Raw genomic sequence first — 20,015 nt, forward strand, 5'->3', positions numbered from 1 at the left:
GCAGACACTTAACTGAGCCACCCAGATGCCCCTAAGATATTTTTTAATTGAAGTTTTTATTAAGATAATTGTAGGTTCATAGGTAGTTGCAAGAAATAATACAGAGAAACCTCTTGTATACTTTCTCAGTTTCTCCCACTGGTAACCTTTTGCAAAACTATAATCACAACCAGCATAATGACATTGATATAATCTATTACCTTCTTTAGAGTTCCTCAGTTTCACCTGGACTCATTCATTGTCGTGTGTTTGTATTATGTTCTAACCATTACCTTTTATCACCTGTGTAGGTTTGGGTATCCACTAGCACAATCAAAATACCAAAAAGTTCTGATACCACAAGATCCCATCCTGACTCCTCTTCCCTGTTCTTAATCCCTGACAACCATTAATCTGTCTTCCATTTCTAAAACTGTGTCACTTCAAAGATGTCATATAAATGGAATCATACAGTACATAATCTCTTGAGATTGGCTTTTCTTTCCCTCCCCGATCAGCATAATTCCTTAGAGATTCAAGTTGTGTGCATCACTAGTTTGTTCCTTTAAAATGCTAAGGAGCATCCCATGGTATAGATGTGCCACAGATGCATCCAGATAATCTTGTCAAATGCATTCACGCATGTAATTCCAAACCGTATCAAAAATAGAGTATTACTATCACCCCAAAATATTCCCTCATGACTTTTCTGTCAATTCCCACCCCAAACCCCAAGCAGCAACTGCTGTTGTGACTTTTCCACCACAGACTAGTTTTGTCTGTTCTAGAATTTCATATAAATGGAAATACGTAGTATGTATGCTTTTGTGTTAAGGCTCTTTCACTTAGTATAACATTTTTTTGAGATTCATCCATTATGTTGTATGTATCAGTAATTCATCCCTTTTTATTGCTGAGTAGTTATTTCACTGTATAATGTATTGATATATCAGTTTTTAAAAATCGATTCTACTATGGAGGAAAGACTGAACTGTTTCCAATTTGAAGCTATTGTGAATAATGCTACTGTGAATATTCTTATACAAATGCTTTGTGGGCATATGTTTTAATTTCTCTTGAGTAAATACTTACAAAAGTGGAACTGCTGGGTCTTTTCTCCAAACAAATTAAATTTTTTTTTTCCCAAACAAATTATACCATTTTACACTCTCACCAAGAACGTATAAGAAATACCACTGCTCAAAAAAAAAAAAAAAAAAAAAAAAAAAAAAAAAAAAAAAAAAGAAATACCACTGCTCTACAACTTCACTACCATTTATTGTTGTTGGTCTTTCTATCATTCTGGTGGGTATGCAATGGCATCTCATTTTGGTTTTAATTTTCACTTCCCTTGTGACTAATGATGTTGAGCACTTTTTCATGTGCTTACTGCCATTCATGTATCTTTCAGGAGTGTGTTCACATCTTCTATTTTTTTAATTGGCTTGTCTTTTTAATATTCAATTGTAGGACTTTTTAATATATCCTTTACCAGATATATGGTCTGGGAATACTTTCTCCCTGTTTATAGCTTATCTTTTCCTTTTCTTGATGGTGTCTTTTGATGAGAAATTTTACATTTTGATGAAGTCTAACTCACCTTTTCCAAATGACTGATCCCTTCGGAGAAGGCTTTGCTAATTCCCATGTCAGAAAGACATTTTCTTATATATATATATATATATATTTTTTTTCTCTCTCTCTCTCTTCCTTCCTTCCTTCTTTCTTTGGCAGAGAGATAGAGCCAGAGAGCACAAGTAGGGTGAGCAGCAGAGGGAGAGGGAGAAGCAGACTTCCTGCTGAGCTGGGAGTGGGATGTGGGGGCTCAATCCCAGGAGCCTGAGATCATGACCTGAGCTGAAGGCAGAAACCTAACCAATTGAGCCACCCAGATGCCTGACATTCTTCTCTATATTTTCTTCTAAAAGTGTTGTGATTTTGACTTTAACATTTTGATCTATGATCCATCATGAATTAATTTTTGTTATGGTATGATGCAGTGGTTGAAATTAAATTTTTTTATGTGAGAATTCAGTTATTCCAGCACCAGTTGTTGAAAACAATCTACTATCCCCAGTTGGGTTGTTTTGGTACCTTTGTCAAAAATCAAATAACAGTAGCATGGGTCTATTTCTGGGTGATTTATTCTGTTTCATGGATCTATTTGTTAATCCTCATGCTACCACCACTCTAGCACATTTCTGACATTTTTCCTTTAATGAATTATGCTTCTGGTGTCAAGTCTAAGAACTCTTTACCTAGCTCTGGATCCTGAAGATTTTTTTCTTAAAGTTTTATAATTTTACCTTTTACATGCAAATTAGTGATCCATTTTGAGTTAATTTTTGATTAAGATGTAAGGCTTAATTTGAAGTTTTTTTGTTTTTGTTTGCCCTATGATTGTTTGTCCCAGCACCATTTGTAGAAAAGGCTATCGTTTCTCCATTGAATTGCTTTTGTACTTTTGTCAAAAATCAGTTGAGCTTATTTTTGTCCTCATTGCTTTAATTGGAAGTCATATTTCAATACCACAACCAGTGTATTAGAGATGTTTATTTCTACTAGGTTTGGTCATTGTTTCTTTTTTTTTTTTTTTTAAAGATTTTATTTATTTATTCATGATAGTCACACAGAGAGAGAGAGACAGAGAGGCAGAGACACAGGCAGAGGGAGAAGCAGGCTCCATGCAGGGAGCCCGACGTGGGATTCGATCCCGGGTCTCCAGGATCGTGCCCTGGGCCAAAGGCAGGCGCCAAACCGCTGCGCCACCCAGGGATCCCTGGTCATTGTTTCTAAGGCTTTTCAATGGATTCCTGGCTCCTCTATCAGATTGTGGGGTTCTTTGGAGATAGGGACTGGATACTTTGATCTCAGAAAGTTCAGTACCTGGTGCTGATCCCCTTCTCTACTCCAACTAGTCAGAGCAACAGAAAAGTGAGAAGATACACCCTAGGTTATTCTAATACCAGGTCCACTCTTCGCAGATACAATGAGTGTGACTCTGGTTTTTCCTATGCTCCAGGTTCTTGCAGGAAATGATGCCAATAAGTACATCTACTGTACTTAACTACATGATTTAGTATTACCCACAACTGACTTGACCAGAGTCACTGGAAAAGAAACAGGTCGGCAGTACTTCTGGTAGGCCAAACTCTTCTATATTTAACTCTCACATAACTCCTCCTTTCTCTCATAGCTTCCTATCTTGTACTCCAAATCCTTCTCAACTTTCTTCCCAGATCTTTTGTGGCTCTAATTATTCTTTTCCTAATTTGACTATTGCTCTTATTAGGATGTCATTTGCATAAGAAAGGAGTTCTGATGCCAGGGCTACTCTGAGGGGGTTAGATGTAATTCAGTCTTAATTAGAACCTTTCCTCAACTCTGTTTTTGGCACACCTCACTTAAAAGATAATAATGATAATAATAATAATAAAATGTTACTTTGCTGTTTCTCCATAAGGTCTTGGTGACCTGTACAAGGTTCTCTGAATTTAGTGACTTCATATATCACATTTCTTCTAGCTAGTCCCAACCCTTCACAAGGTTCCTTTCTTCTGACTAGCTCAGATTCAACCTCCTTCTCCCACATAAAGACCATCATATGTCCCATACAGTTTACATTTACCTGTCTAAATTTTTCATCTCCCTATTAAAAGGAGCTCATTTATAATACGTTCCTAGTTATCTTTGCTTCACTTCTTTTTTTCCTTATTGTTTTGCATTTCAATTTAAAAACACCAGAAGAACACTATTATCCTCATTTTAACAAGTTCCTATATGAGGCGCGTCTGAGTGGCTCAGCTGGTTAAGCATCTGACTCTTGATTTCCACACAGGTCATGATCTCAGGGTTATGAGATTGAGCTCTATAATGGGTTCTTCACTGGGTGTGGAGCCTGCTTAAGATTCTCTCTCTCTTCCTCTGCCCCTCCCTCCTCTGTGAAAAAACAAAACCAAAACTAGTTCCTATATGAAAGTAGACAAATTATCAACCACTCAAGCATTTCTTCCCAAAGGGTAACCTTTCTTTTCTTTTTTTTTTTTTTTAAAGAACTTACTTACCTGAGAGAGACAGCATGCGGGCACACGAGAGAGAGAGTCCATGCGTGGGGTTGGGGAGGGTGGTGGGCAGAGGTAACAGCAGACTTACCACCGAGCAGGGAGCCAGACTCTGGGCTAGACCCTGGGATCATGACCTGAGCTGAAGGCAGATGCTTAGCCCACTGTGCCACCCAGGTGCCCCACCAAAGGGTAACCTCTTAACAAGGGTCAACTGCCGCCATCTGAAAGGAGTTTTTTTTTTTTTTTTTAAGAGCTTTGACTTCTTAGGCTCCTTGTTCTCTTTGTTTCTATCTCCTACTTTCCAATTTATTAGCTTCTCTGACTCTGCTGTTTTTCCTGAGAGCATCATAAATTGTATACTTTCCGACATGCCTTAACCAGGATGTTCTTTCTACAGGAGACAACTCTGATAGCTGTATGTGAGTGAATCCACTAACCTTAAGGGGACCTAACCCACATAGCCTTTCAGGTGAGAGACTTCCATATGGCCTTTGGTAGGTCTGCCCAATAGGGCCCTTCTCTGGGACATATTGTTAATGGTCACTATTCTAATTCTCCAGAGGATATAAGAGACCCAAATCACAACTACCCAAATTACAACCACCAATGCATCTTGCTTCACTGCTGACTGGAACCTTGTTCACTATGTGTTTGACCCAGCCAACCTATTGTATGCCCCATATGACATTGCACAGCACCCAGCACTGCCAATCTCTGTCCCAGAAGAGTTTCCCAGTTACTCTAGCAGTCCATCAATAAGGAATACTCTGGGCCACTACAACTGAAGTATGAGTATGGCAAGAACCAAACACACCATTTAATACCTGCACCAAGTACATGCTTAATGGTGTTTTTAAGTAAATGAATAGGTAGAGGTGAATTTCCATCATGGCGCCACCCCAATTTTTATCTCATTTTTGCAAACTTATGTAAATTTACTATAGAAATACAGTTTCAAGGACCACTCCACTCAAGTTTCCTGCATCCATATAAAAATTCCCATGTAGAAATTCTTAAAATTCAACTGGGAATAAAAAATTTAAAGAATAAAAAATCCTTTTATTCCTTAGTTCATTTGTTTTGCAAATATAGCCCTTATGGAGTGTGGGGATACTGGGATGAGAAAACAACTGATAGGAAATGGACAGCCTGGGATAGCAAGAATTGAGCACTATTGCAGCTTACAGAGCTCAGGCTATTTTTAAACCAGGCATGGTGAGATTTCTGTAACAGTGGTTCTTAAAACATGGCTCTTGGCCATCTACTTCAGAATTACCCAGGGCTTGCTCCTACTCCCACTTTAGATCTCCAGAATGAGACTCTCTGGAGTGGAATTAATTATCGGCATACTTATCAAGTTCCCTGGTGACTGCATGAAAAGGGTCTCCCTTCCACACTTTGATGTAGCATCCTCAATGAATGACTCTCTTCAGTTTTCAACCTTCTTGGTGATATGGACCTCCCTGTATTATCTCAAAGTCAGAAGACTTGGACCATGCTGTATGAGACCTTGAGGAAGTCACTTAATTAAGCCCTAGCCTTTGGTTTCCTCATATATAAACTAGAGACCCTGATACTACCCCAGAAGATTTTTGCAACCAAGAAGAGATCCAATGTTCACTGTGCTGGGAATTAGTGCTTTTCAGCAACTAGTCCCAGTTTCCCCTCCTGCATACCTGATAGGATTGTACTGGCCCTTCCAGTGGTTGGGTGGGGCACATGGCTAGTATTAATCAGTGAGTTTTTTTTTTTAAGATTTATTTATCCATGAGACACGCGCGCGTGCACACACACACACACACACACACACACACATACAGAGAGAGAGAGGCAGAGACACAGGCGGAGGGAGAAGCAGGCTCCATGCAGGGAGCCCAACGTGGGACTTGATCCTGGGACTCTAGGATCACACCTGGCTGAAGGCAGGTGCCAAACCGCTGAGCCACCCAGGGATCCCTAATCAGTGAGTTTTGAGAAGAGGTGTGTGCTATCTCTTGACTAAAGATTTAACTGCCTAGGCAAGACCAACCAGAGCTCTGTTTTTCTCTGGCATAGCAACTGGCAGCATTTGAGACAATAGCTACTCTTGTAGAGTCCCCATGCTAACCCAAAATAGATACACATCATACATAAAACATAATCCTTTGTTTCAGGTTAAGGCATTAAGAATTTGAGGACTGGGCAGCCCCGGTGGCTCAGTGGTTTAGCGTCGCCTTCGGCCTGGGGTGTGACCCTGGAGGCCCAGGATTGAGTCCCACGTCAGGCTCCTTGCATGGGGCCTGCTTCTCCCTCTGCCTCTCAGTCATGAATAAATAAATAAAATCTTAAAAAAAAAAAAAAAAAGAATTTGAGGACTGTTGCTACAGTATAACCTGTCCCTTCCTGACTTATAGAGCATGTGAACCTCTAAAGGCCACTAGCAGGAAGCTCCTGGACACCCTGAGATGGCCCATTCCATGGTTTGTCTGCAGCCAACTTTGGTATATTTCCTAAAACTGAGCCAAAATCCAGCTTTTAGCTCCTTCTTCAGTTGGTTTCAGTTCTGTTCCCTTGGAGTCCCTAGAGTTCTGCTCTCTTATAGATGTTGCATGTTGGTTTGGGCCTTGGATGTGAACAATGGAAGCTTGTATTCTATTGTAGATTCCTCAGGAGGGAAGTGGCCTGATCAGAGCTCTATTTCAAGATCCATCCACAACAGGTAGAACAGTGAGCAGAAACTTACAACTCAGCAAATATTAAATGACAGTTTCTTTCCCTCAGGATGATGTGAGGGTCTCCAGAGGATTTGGGGCAAAGGTGCCTGGAAAGCTAAGGGTCTTGTGGCAGGCCTGTCAAGGGAAGGAAGATATGGCAGCAGGGGATTTTCCACATTTCAGAGCTTTCTTTCCTCCAAACTTGGACATGTCCCCAAATCTGGCAACACCCCATGGGCTGAATCTAGAATGAGGCTGACAATTCTACACATAGGACCCTCCGAACTCAAAGAGGATTTCCTTTTATTCAACTGTCACACTCCCTGTTGTTCCACTTGGCTTTATTTACTATATCTTTACACTAATCCATGGGGATCTATGCAGCAACAGGGATTTCTATAACCAGGTAACACTTAAAAAAAAAAAATGTATTCAAGTTTTGCCCTTCCTTTTTCCCATTGAGGCCTCTGAACTATGGAATTAAAAGTAACGAATGTCCCCTAGGGCTGGCGCACCTGGAGTGTGAGCCTGTAAAGAGCTGGAGAAACAAAGTGGGAACTTGTTTGGGATGAGGGACCAGGGCCTGAGGTAGGCCTCAAGCTGTTTCCTTTGTGTGTTCCCAAGAGTGTGAGAACTCAGAGCTTCTGTATGGCACTCTTAACCCTCTGGGCCACAGGGTGTCCCCAGCTTTAGTGGGAGGGGCAGAGGCCACCCTCTTGGGACAGGAGTCCCATAAGACCTGAGTCTCAACAAGCAAGCTCTACTGCTTCACAGCCTTGTGACTTGAGGCAAATCCTTTAACCCCTCTGAATCCATTTCCTCATATGTAAACACGTTCATGATGGCTGTCCTGCTACATTTCATGAGCATTTCAAGAATTTCCAAAGAAAAATAATCATTTATTTAACAAATCTGAATATATTGTTTACTATCACACTAGGCATTGTTCTAAGGACTGACAAGCAGTGAACAAGACAAAGTCCCTACCTTTAGAGACAATAAATTTAAAAAATAACAGATACTGCAAGGAGAAAATAAAGCAGGCTAAGGGGTGTGCATATGTACCTGAGCATGAACATGTGTGCCACTTAGATAGGGTCATCAAGGAAGGTCTCTGAGGAAGTGACATTTGAATAGAGATCCAAATGACATTTAAAGTCATGGGATGGGATGAGATCACTAGAGAAAAAAAGTCTGATGACCAAGTCCTTGCCAGGTGAAATCTAAAGGGCATGAAATGGAAAAGGACTCAGCAAAGGAGAAATTGGGAGTGAATACTTAGAGGACTGTACAGGGCTCTGATCAATGTGAGGCACTCAAAGTGAAGCTTTGCTTTGCTGTCTAGACTCCCACTGCTTTTGAGAGAAAGGGTCTATTGGCCTATTAGTTTGCTGAGCATCATGATGGGGAGGCAGGGTGGGCTTAGGAGTAAAACCTCTAGTGACATCTATATAGTTCATTTAGGCTTGTGTGAGTGGATTTGTGGGGCAGGTGGGAGGGACACGAGGGAGTGCCGAGTTATACCACAAGGACTACCATGTGAAAGTGAGACAGTGTTTGCAGAAGTAGAGTGCCCAGGTGATACAGTGTCTGAACACCTACTATGAGGAAATTCACCATGATGAATTAGATACCTTCTCTGTGCTCAAGGAGCTTATCTTTTTATAAAAATATGCTTTTCTTTATTTATTGTCTGGCTCCCCTGAGCAAGTCCCATAAGGACAGAAAGGCATAGGAACTTTGCCTAGATCTCTGCCTTGTCTGTGATAGGTACTCAATAAACATTTACTAAATGAATTATCACTATCATCATCTGGTGTATTAGAATAGCTGAGACTATTTAAACCATTAGCCACTGAATTCCTACCATGACATAGATCCCTATCGAATAAAAAAAGTAAATGAAGCCTGAGTATGTAGTCCACACTTACTACATATAAGATTGTATGGTGAAGCACCATGAGGGAATCAGAAACAAGATAAAGACCCTATCCTCAACTCTGGTAGGAGACAAAGCTATCTCTACTCCCATAAAACCAGTATGAGTGAAGAGGTGCTCAGTGCCATAAGAGGGAAAAAGCCTTTGTTTAAAGAATATAAATGTGACCTCCAGGTAGACAAATCAACCAGTAATAGCAGAAGGCAACCATAACAGCAGCAACTACCACTTACTCAGCATGAATATTTGAAAGACACCATATTAAGCACTTTTCATGCATTATTTCATTCTATTCTCCCAATATCCCTCCAAAGCTTTGCAACTCTGAATGCTGTTCCTAGGACCCAGGAGCTGGTTAGAAATGCCAACTCTTGGGCACTATCTCATACCTACTGGATCAGAACTAGCATTTTAACAAGATCACCAGGGAACTCCTGTGCACCTATGTTTGAGAAGCCCTGATCTAAAGTATCACTTTACAAGTGAAGAAACTAAGTCTGGGAGAAACTAAAGTGACAAATGACTTATCCCAAATCACTGTGCTGGAGAGCCGCAGAATCCCCTTGTGAACCAGGTTTGACCCCCAAAGACTAGGTTTTCAACCATTAATAAGCCAAGCTTCAGGGAAGAGCTGGCCTCTGAGCTGCACTCTGAGATATGGGCAGGGCTGGGGCATCCAGGGAATCCAGGAAAGGGGACTGCAGGCAGAGGAAAGCATGGCAGCAAAGCTGCAGGGTATGGAACCTCTAAGCAGGCCGAGGACACAGTATGAAGCTCAGTCTGGTAGCAGCTCCAGGAGTCTGAAAGGGTCAGGAAAAAAGGCTGGCGGAATCAGTTCACAGAGCTTTCATTAATTTTGCGGGCAGTGGGGAACTGCCTTGAGTCCCAGCACAAAAGGTCCTACCCCATAATGAGATGACTCCGATAAAAGGGACCCAACAGGCTTTTCTTTTTTTTTTTAATTTTTTTTTTTAATTTTTATTTATTTATGATAGTCACAGAGAGAGAGAGAGAGGCGCAGAGACACAGGCAGAGGGAGAAGCAGGCTCCATGCACCGGGAGCCCGACGTGGGATTCGATCCCGGGTCTCCAGGATCGCGCCCTGGGCCAAAGGCAGGTGCCAAACCGCTGCGCCACCCAGGGATCCCCCAACAGGCTTTTCATTTGAGAAAGGGGACTTCAGAACTCTGCTGTGTATATTATACAATCAGCTCCCATGTTCTTCATTGTTTACTGAAGAAAATGCACTTACTTCCTACCTAGGGGAGGCCAGATCAGTATCAAAGTGGCAGGAATTCTGCTTTTAATAAATGAAAGGGGTGGGGGAGATTCTAGAACAGCTCAGAACTCTATCTAGTATCAACGAAGGGGAAAAACATATATCCTCCCTGTTATGAAGCATACTGAAACCAGTGAAAATAACCACAAACTGAACTAATGAAGCAACTGTAATAGGTTTAGATCTTTCTTCAAATCAAAGTAAATTTCTCTGGAGTTTTGTGGGTTTTAGTTTGAAAATAGAGTAAAATACTGTAAACCAAGAAAGAACCCTGTATACATACCTACACACATACTACTGGAAATGAGACAAAACTTAAGGCTTTGAAGATGACAAAAATCGCAGCTGGGCTTTTCATCATTTCTTCAAACCTCAGCTCTCCTCAGCCTGAAAAATAACCAGCTGTTTCTTATTTTAGCTTTGAAATTTGATGGCATAGACCAGAACGCTGTGTTCTGATGCACGTTTGGTGCTGAGTGTGGTTGGTAAGGGCCCTCTCTCCCTCCAATGTGCAGCCCGCTCACAGCAGTTCACTTAGAGGGCACTGGGCTTGAGAAATCCTAAAACCTGGGTTTCAGTCCTGATTCTGATCAACTGGGTGACCTTGAGGGGGCAGGGAACAGTGTACTGAGAGCTTACTAAACCAGGTGCCTTTTATATGTCATCTAAGTGAGCAATTACAACTTCAGAGGTAGTGGTCTTAGCCCCAATTCCAGGAATAGTTACTGTGCTTTTTATTTAGTTAGTAAGTGGGACAGCTGTGGTTCCTACACCTGGACTGAGTCCAGAACCTCTGCTCTTTCCACTACAACAGCCTGCCCCCAGTTCCCTTCCTGAGCTTCTGGGATTCCTAATTTGTGAAATGATGGTGGAGGACCTTCTAACCTCACCATACAGACACATAAGCTCCCAGTTCATGAAATAAGGATGACTATAATCCTGCAATTATTACGCATTATTAGTTCTGGGCCTCCTCCCAGGCATGGTCTGTGGAGGGAACACCTGATCAGAGCCCTTCTCACTACCTCCTGCCTCCCACACGACCACACACTGCTCCAACATTTCTCCTTAATCGCCCTCAGCTTGAGGCAGTTCCACACCAAGTGATTGTTACTTTATTCTTGAAATTACACATTCAATGGAGTCAGACCATCATGTGTCTCAGCTTATCTATGAAAGTGGGGATAATAATACCTTAGGGAGTTGTGAGGATGAAATGAGAGAATGGATGGAAATCCCTTTAACATTGTGTCTGACGCATAGTAAACACACAATAAATGGTGATGAATTCCTTTTTCTCCTAAGACCCTTTCCTTTCCCTAATTTCTTTCATTGTAATGCATTTGAACCAATCCTCCAACATCTTAGAAAAAAAATTAATTGATGGGCAATAATTTAGGGTTTTCTGTGTGAGGCAGGGAACAAGGAGACCACAGAGGGAGTGGAGCTCACTGCTGAGCCCACTGCCCCACTCCGTGGCCAACAATACAGACACTGACACCAGGCCAAGCAGTGGGTGTATTCTTTATTGTCACCAAGCCAACATGTTTTGTAGCTGCTCACCATCCAATTACAAAAGAGAGTGAGACTTCTTTCCGGAGCAGTCATTGGCAGTAACAGAAATTCACCCCCGTGGGCGTTGCCCCCAAGTTCCAAGTATCTGTTCTAGTGAGTATTCTGATTGCAGCAAGTGCAAACAAGGGAGGGCTTATCTTAAAAACTTATGTGAGCTATTAAGGATATGGGATTTTATAGACTAGGACCATGTAGGGTTGGGTCTCCCAGAGTCTAGAATGAAAGGTCTGGATCCATCCACAGCAGCCCCAAGGCTCTCAGTGGCTAGCCCTATGGGTCTCTGCTCATCTCATGTCTCAGCCACTACCCATGGGTCAGCTCCAATCTCCTTTTACCTGGAGTCTACACACCCTTTTCTGTCTCAGTGCTTCTGCTTCCCTGTAATACCAGCTAGCCAGTATTACTAAAGGCCTCACTCTACCTCATGGCTTCTCTCTACATACCATTTCAGCTTCAGTTTCTGTGGCTTAAGTGCTGTTCCATAATTCCCAGTTCACATTTCTAGGAACATGCGTCTTGTTTTCCAGTAGATCATATTACAGGTCCTTGGTGAGCCTACGAATTGGCCGTTCTTGGGTCTGACATTCAGCTCTGGCCCAGGAAGTTCTGACTAGGGAGGAGGAACAGAGCAAGATTTTATGATAGAAAACATGGTTATGTGGGGCTGACATGACTGAGAGCTGTGGAGGTAGAACTTTCTCTTAGGTCCATGGGAATAACAAGCAGCACAGCTGACATGTGGAATACATCTCCACATATTAGAGAGTCCCACACTAGCTCTCCCTCATCTCTGCTGCTGTGGATCACCAGCAATGCCAAAGCACCGCCACTGGCATTAGTTGGTGGGTGAAGGGACTGCCTGACCCGACTCCTCCTTCCCCGTCAATGGGCTCAAGAAGAGGTGATGTCTTCCCCCTTTTACTTGTACAGATTAACTGAGTTAATTCCAATCATATCCTCTTCTTTCTGTGTTACTCTTCCAAGCCACTACTTGGCAAGGTGGACTGTGGTAGCCATGACTTTTGTCTGCCCAGCAAACCTTCCTTCTTCTCGTTGTTCAGAGGAATTCTGCTCCCACTCCATTTAGTCCATTTAGGGGTGGGGCTATCATTCATAGTGCCTCAGCCCTCCATCTCATACTTGGCCCAAAGTAGAATCAGAAGATTCCATCACTCCCGCCAAGGATGGGGACCACTCAGGAGAGTTTGTTTGAGGAATGAAGCTGAATTAAGACATGCAAGATTTCAAATCTAAAAAGATTTTTTGAACCCCTGGATCCAGCTATGCAGTTTTATAAGCAAACATTTTCTTTTTAAAGTTCAGAGAGTCTATCTAGTAAGTTAATCACTTGCAACCAAGAGTTCTGACAAAACAGTATCATTTTCTCAAGTAAATTCTTTCCTCTCTTTCCTTTTTCCTCCCTCATCACATTTGTTTTGTGGGTCCTTAAATGACTAATCAAAGCTGACATACTGTGTTATGATTAGTCTACCACTAAGTGGGATGAGATAAATAAGAGATCAAGTGGTCTAAGGTCCTCATACTGTCCAAAACAAGACAGGGATATTTACCACCTCTATAATTTATCAACTTTCGTTAAATTAAAATTTCAAGGGCAAACATTAAAGAAGAGTAAGTAGGGATCCCTGGGTGGCGCAGCGGTTTGGTGCTTGCCTTTGGCCCAGGGCGCGATCCTGGAGACCCGGGATTGAATCCCACGTCAGGCTCCCGGTGCATGGAGCCTGCTTCTCCCTCTGCCTATGTCTCTGCCTCTCTCTCTCTCTCTTTCTCTCTCTGTATGACTATCATAAATAAATTAAAAAAAAAATTAAAAAAAATAAAGAAGAGTAAGTATATAATGTCCAAACTAGAAGGAAAAAGAGAAAATGACTAAAAACATCCCAAAAGGAGGGAAGAGCTAAAACAAAATGGAGTGCTGGCAGGACAAATACATTAAAAGCATAAATACGAAGACCGACTTAACCCTAAATACATCAGTAGTTATGTTAAATAAATATGGACTAAATTTTCCAATTAAGAGACAAAAACAGGTGATGAAAAAACAGAACCCACATGCTATTTATAAAAGACAAATCTAGGGCAGCCTGGTGGCTCAGTGGTTTAGCGCTGCCTTCAGCCCAGGGCCTCATCCTGGAGACCTGGGATCGAGTCCCATATGTCAGGCTCCCTGCATGGAGCCTGCTTCTCCCTCTACCTGTGTGTCTCTGCCTCTCTCTCCTTCTCTGTATCTCTCATGAAAAAATAAATAAAAATTAAAAAAAAAAAAGACCTATCTAAAACACATAGCACAGAAAGAATGAAACTAAAACGATGGGAGAAGATATACCTTGCATAATCAAAAACAGATGCTGTAGCTACACTGGTATCAGATAGTTTAAGGCCTCTTCCCACCCCCAAACTAACCAAACAAAAAACCCCACCATTCTTTAAATAGAGATAAAAAGGGCAACCTTATAATGATAAAATGGTTAATTTACCAGGAAGATATAATAACTTTTTATTTACATACATTTGATAATATGGCTCAAAGATAGAAAAAATTAAAAGTACAGGCAAATTCATAATCATAGTTGGATATTTTAACACATTTCTCTCTTTAATAGCTAGAATAGACAAAAATAAATCAGAAGATCTGAATTAATAAGTTTGACCCACTGGAATACAGAACACTGAATCCAGTAACTACAGAAGTCACATTATTTTCAAGCACACATGTAACATTTATAACGGACCATAAACAGAGACCTAACAAAAATTTCAACAAATTTCAAAGGATTAAAATTATTCAGAACAAGATCACGGACCATAATCAATTAATAAAAGATAACTAGAAAATACTCACGTTTGAAAATTAAGAAGCACATTTCTAAGATACCTATGAGTCAAAGGGGCAATCACAATGGAAATTATAAAATATTTAGAAATAAATGGCTAAAATACCACATATCAAAGCTTGTGAGCACTTCCTAAGCAGTATTTAAAAATCGAAAGAATACAAATGAGGGGGGCCTGGGTGGCTCAGTTAGTTAAGGGTCTGCCTTCAGCTCAGGTCATGATCCCAGTGTCCTGGGATCAAGTCCTGAGTTGGGCTCCCTGCTCAGCAGGGAGTCTGCTTCTCTCTGCCACTCTCCCTTGCTCACTCTCTCAAATATATCTTAAAAAAAAAAAAAAAAAAAAGGATATGAATGAATGAACTAAGCATCAATCTCAAGAAATTGGAGGGGAAAAAAAAATCCAAGTTATTTCCAAGGAAAGTAGAATGAAAAAATAAAAGAGCAGTACTCAATGAAATAGAAAACCAACTTACTATGGAGAATACCCATGAAGATAAAAGCTGGTTCTTTGCAAGGAAATTACTGAAAACTAAGGAAGAGTAAATGGGAGAAAATTTAAAAATGAAACTGGAACAAAAAGGAGCACATCTCTACAGATGCTGCACACATTAAAATAACAAGAAAATATTATAAACAATTTTATATAAATAAATTTGAAACCTTTAAAGGGACCAATTCCTGGAAAAATATCACTTAGTAAAACTAAAGAAGAAAAATTTTTAATTGTTTTATAACCATTAAAAACATTGAATCTATGGTCAAAAATAACAAAATAAAACTTCCAGAACCAGATGGCTTCGTCACTGAATTCTCCAAACATTCAAGGCACAAATGAGAGGAAACTAGAATGGATGGTAGGTGAGGAAGGTAACAGGCATTAGTCACATTTTTGCGCTAGCTGTGGCAGTAGGGATTATACTTTGTCCCACTAACCTTCCTCCTGTAAATTTTCACAGAAATTACGACCAACCAGAATCCTACAGATGTATTTGGGTGGAGTGAATTTAACAAAAGAAAAGAATGTAGAGAATACTATTAATAACCTAACCAGAGTCTCTACTAGCCAGCATACCCATCCTCCAGATAGGAGTGTCAGCTGATTACAATGTACTAATGTCCCTTCTCTGGAAAACTGCCACCTCACCTGGTTATACAGTTCCCCTCCTCCCTCCATCCTGCTTCTCTCATTCTCCTTTTCCTGAGCAGGTTTCCTAGTATACCACTTGAACACGAATTCCCATCATTCTAGGCCCTGCCTCTACAGAATAGGATCTAAGATATCATTATTTAGGAGAGTGAAAAGAGACTCACAGAGTAGGAGATACCCTTAAAACATGTAACTGACAAGGGACCAAAGTATATAAAGAACTCCAACAAATCAGTAAGAAAAACTGAAAAACAGGCAAAAGACTTGAATAGGCAGTACACAAAAGAGGATATTCAATTAATAAAAAAGCACTCGACATTAGTAGCAAGCAAGGAAAATTAAAACCACAAAAGATATTATAGACCCACAAGAACAGTTTAAAAATTTTAAACGGATGATACTATTTATAAGAATGTAAAAGCAACTGGAACTCTTGACATACTGCTGGCAGGAAAGAAAACTGGTACAATCTCTTAGAAAACTGGCATTATCTAGCAAAACAATTCCGCTCTGACAGATTATCTAAAAAGAAGCTTCACAAATACAACAGAAAATGTCTAAGGATGTTCTCAGCTGCACTGTTCTTGATAGTCAGAAGCTATAAGCAACACAAATATCTGTAAACTATAGAATGGATTATGACATATATCATGAAACACTGTACCAATGAAAATGAGTGTGGTAATCTCATGGATGCAACACACAAAGCAAAAGAAGCAAACACAAAACACACACAGTATAATTCTATGTATGAAATTACAAAACTAGTAAAATTAAACTATACTGTTTAGGAGTGCCAATATAGGTGACAAAACTACAGAGAAACATGATTATCACTTAAGTCAAAGTAGTGGCTTCTCTGGGAAAGAGGTTGATTTAGAAGGGGTGCTACTGAGTACTGGCAATGTTCCACTTGTTGACATGGATGGTGGTTCCATGTATATGTCTCTTAGAATTGTTTTTTTTTTTTAAATTGTTTTTTTTATTTTTATTTATGATAGTCACACAGAGAGAGAGAGAGAGAGGCAGAGACATAGGCAGAGGGAGAAGCAGGCTCCATGCACCGGGAGCCCGACATGGGATTCGATCCCGGGTCTCCAGGATCGCGCCCTGGGCCAAAGGCAGGCGCCAAACCGCTGCGCCACCCAGGGATCCCCATGTCTCTTAGAATTGTTAAACTATGTATATATTTTTAAGATTTATTTATTCATGACAGAAAGAGACAGAGAGGCAGAGACACAGGCAGAGGGGGAGGGAGAGAAGCAGGCCCCATGCTCCCATGCAGGGAGCCTGACGTGGGACTCGATCCTGGGTCTCCAGGATCACACCCTGGGCCGAAGGCAGTGCCAAACCACTGGGCCACTGGGGCTGCCCTATGTATACATTTGTAGGGTTTCCTTGCATGCATTATTATATCTCACATTTTTAAAGTTTAAAATAAAGAAAATGAGGGGCGCCTGGGTGCCTCAGTTGGTTGGGTAGCTGCCTTTGGTTCACATCATAATCCCAGGGTCCTGGGATCGAGCCCTGTGTTGGGCTCCCTGCTCATCAGGGAGTCTGATTCTCCCTCTTCCCTCCCTCCACTTGTGGGCATGTGCTCTCTCTCAAATAAATAAAATCGTAAAAAAATAAAGACAATGAAACGAACATACCGATTATTGTTTGATTCTTAGAAAAGTTGAGGTAACTTCATTTTTAAATTAAAACCTTGCTCCCAATTCCTAACAGAGTATATGCCATTTAAATTTGCAATAATGCCTACTTTTCTTGGGATTACAGGTGGAGAAACAGTTTCCTAGGAACAGCAATATGGTTTGCCAAGAGTCTTCCAGACTCCTCTTATATATGATAAGGTAAATAGGCATCCAATGTCCTAGGATAGCTACCTGCCATTTGAGAATTCTTAGTAGGCACAATCCTGAAGAGGAGATAGAACCAATTCGCCAAAACGCCTTGGGTTAGGGTTAGGAAGGGACTGAGCCACCGAACCCTGACAAAAGGTTTGAAAGTAGGGTAATCTCCTGAGTGGTCTGGGGTGGCCCTGACCAAGGCTGCTAGCACAAAAGCCGCCACCCCTCCCTCAAAGAGAACTTACTAGAGGACTGGGGGAAAGCAGCCTGGTGACATGCTCAACACACTGCCCAGAGTGAGGTGCTTCAAAAGAGAAAGGCTAAGCATGTGAGCACAAACTAGAAAAGCTCTAACCTTGGAATCCAGGCATGGGATCAAGCTGACAGGAACCTGGTCCAATAAGGGCACTGAGCAGCAGTGACCACACATCCTTGGAGCATGCAGGACAGCTCTTCAATAGTGATACCATATAGCTGTGTCAGAAATAACAATGTGGGTGGACTGCTTAGACTCTGGAGTTCTCTCTCCTCTGGAGAGTGGAAGTCAGAGTGACTTCTTTGGATTGTTTAAGCCCCCAGGGCACTTGGAAGTGGGAGACTTCAGAATTCTCACTAAAGGCCATTAGAGGACTTGGGAGATTACTTGAAAAGTAAAGAAATTTTCGACTGTATTTGAACCCAACTAGTGAAATGAGGCCAGGTTAAACCTGGTTTAACACAGGTTAAATATCTGAAATAGGCAAAATCTTAACCAAGTGTCTCTATTATCTACCTTTAGACACACAATACCACGTGTATGAGCAGGAAAGTAATACATCACTAACAGAAGGAGGGTAATGAGAGAAATGAGCAGGCATTTCAAACAAAGTCCATGATAGGTGACTTAAGAGAAGGTTCATTAAGACAAACTGAAAGAACAAATGCTTCTTGTACCATCTATTACTACTCTGTGACTGAGACATGTAAAAGGAATTCGTTTCTTTTACGTCTTCCTTGTAGAGTATCTTAATATGTGATATCTCCTCTCTTCGTAAAGTAGGCTCCATGCCTAGTATGGAGCCCAATGCAGGGCTTGAATTCACAACCCTGAGATCAAGACTCAGACACTTAACTGACTGAGCCATTCAGGTGCCCCTACTATGTGATGTCTTCTTGGTTGTCCAGGACACTCCCACCTCTCAGAGCTCTCCCTGGCTCCTAATCTACACCTTTATCAGTGCCCCACAGATCTGCCCTTGCACATGGTAATGCCCTCAGACTATCCCCCCAAAGATTACGAGTTCCCTAAACCAGGGTCTATCTTTGTTTTTACCTCTATTTCTACTTATTCCCACTCCTCTTGGCCCTGGCACCAATACATGTTTCTTAAAGGAAAGAATGGAGGAAAGGAGGATGGAATAGTATGAATGCACTGCACTGGAAAAAAAAAAAAAAAAAAGAAAAAACCAAAACAGAGGACCACCACTAGAAAGCAGAAACCCACAGTGAGCTGAGGACTGCTTGACCATGTATTACTTAACAGCTACTTGTGCTATCATAAAAACAATTCATCTGATAACCATGGAAACCAAAATGAAGGCACTGTGGCGAGGGTGGCTCTTTTCAGAAATCTAAAAACAATAAGAGGCCTGAAACCAGAAAGACAAAGAAATCCAAGTGCTCCAGGCCAGAAGGAAATCCTTTCCTAAAAGCCCTGACAAAGCAGCATTTTCTTTAGCTTCTAGAGGCTTCAACGAGAGCTAAGGGACCCGCAGTGACAGATCATGAAATAATTCAGACCTCTCTGTGTGCTTCTGTCCCTTGGGGCCAGCTGCTAGGAGGAAAGCTCGCTGGGAGACAGAACTTACTGTTATTATAAAATGTACTGAGAACCAGCAGAGGGAGAGAAATAATTTCTCCCCTAGCTCCTAGTAGGTGTACAAGCACATAGTAGGTCTCCACTAATACATGCTGAATACATGAATTATCTTAGAACTGAGGGAAAGCACAGCGTCTGGTTAACAGTATGTGTTCTTTCTACCACCCAGTGCCAACATGCTGTTGGGGTCCAGGAATTAAAGTCCTGTCCTCATTCTGGGTCCAGTTTCTTCATGTGAGAAGGGAGACAGCTGGATCAGAGTTTCCCAGGCATCTTCCTACTCCATCAGTCACTGTACTGTTCTTTTTTTGGTGGCAGCACATGCCTGGCACTTTTCTTTCCCCCTCAGAAGGAATCTGATACCCATCTGCTCCGGCACATTAATGTTCCCATCCTGCCTGACTCATTTGGTAGGAACAACAGGTTCACATGCCAATTGTAAATGAGAAGTCAAAGGGGGCCCAGGAAGGGAAAGGGGGAAAGGATCTCACTTGGCCTCTTTCTTAGGACATCCTAACAGTACTCTTTTCAGGACTAAATATATACAACCTGAAGTGTGATTATTCTAAATACCCCTCATGTGAAGCACTCTCTAGCTTACTAAATTAACTCAACAGTATTTACATGGAAAAATTGAACACTTCTGCGCCGGACACTGTGCTAAGCCCTTGACACAGAACCTCACGGCAACTTCACAAGCTAAGTACTATCATTATCTACTTTTAACTGATGAGGGTTTTGTCTGGCTCAAGGTCACACAGCTGGTAGGTGGCCGA

General features: G+C 41.5%; 1 protein-coding gene across 7 annotated transcripts in view; it reads right to left on the reverse strand.

Moving 5' to 3' along the window:
* FBXO10 (F-box protein 10) overlaps nt 1-20,015 on the reverse strand; it is a 63,388-nt gene that overhangs the window by 31,295 nt on the left and 12,078 nt on the right. For 4 of the 7 annotated variants that reach the window (XM_072841983.1, XM_072841985.1, XM_072841984.1 and 1 more), the window contains exon 2: nt 11,973-12,139. The exons of the other annotated variants lie outside the window; for them this stretch is intronic. In XM_072841983.1, the coding sequence (XP_072698084.1) occupies nt 11,973-11,975 (3 nt within the window). In that variant the 5' untranslated portion in view covers nt 11,976-12,139. The remainder of the gene's footprint in view (nt 1-11,972; nt 12,140-20,015) is intronic. 7 annotated transcript variants of the gene reach the window in all.

The sequence above is a fragment of the Canis lupus genome, chromosome 10 (assembly GCF_048164855.1).
Source record: "Canis lupus baileyi chromosome 10, mCanLup2.hap1, whole genome shotgun sequence".
NCBI lineage: Eukaryota > Metazoa > Chordata > Mammalia > Carnivora > Canidae > Canis > Canis lupus.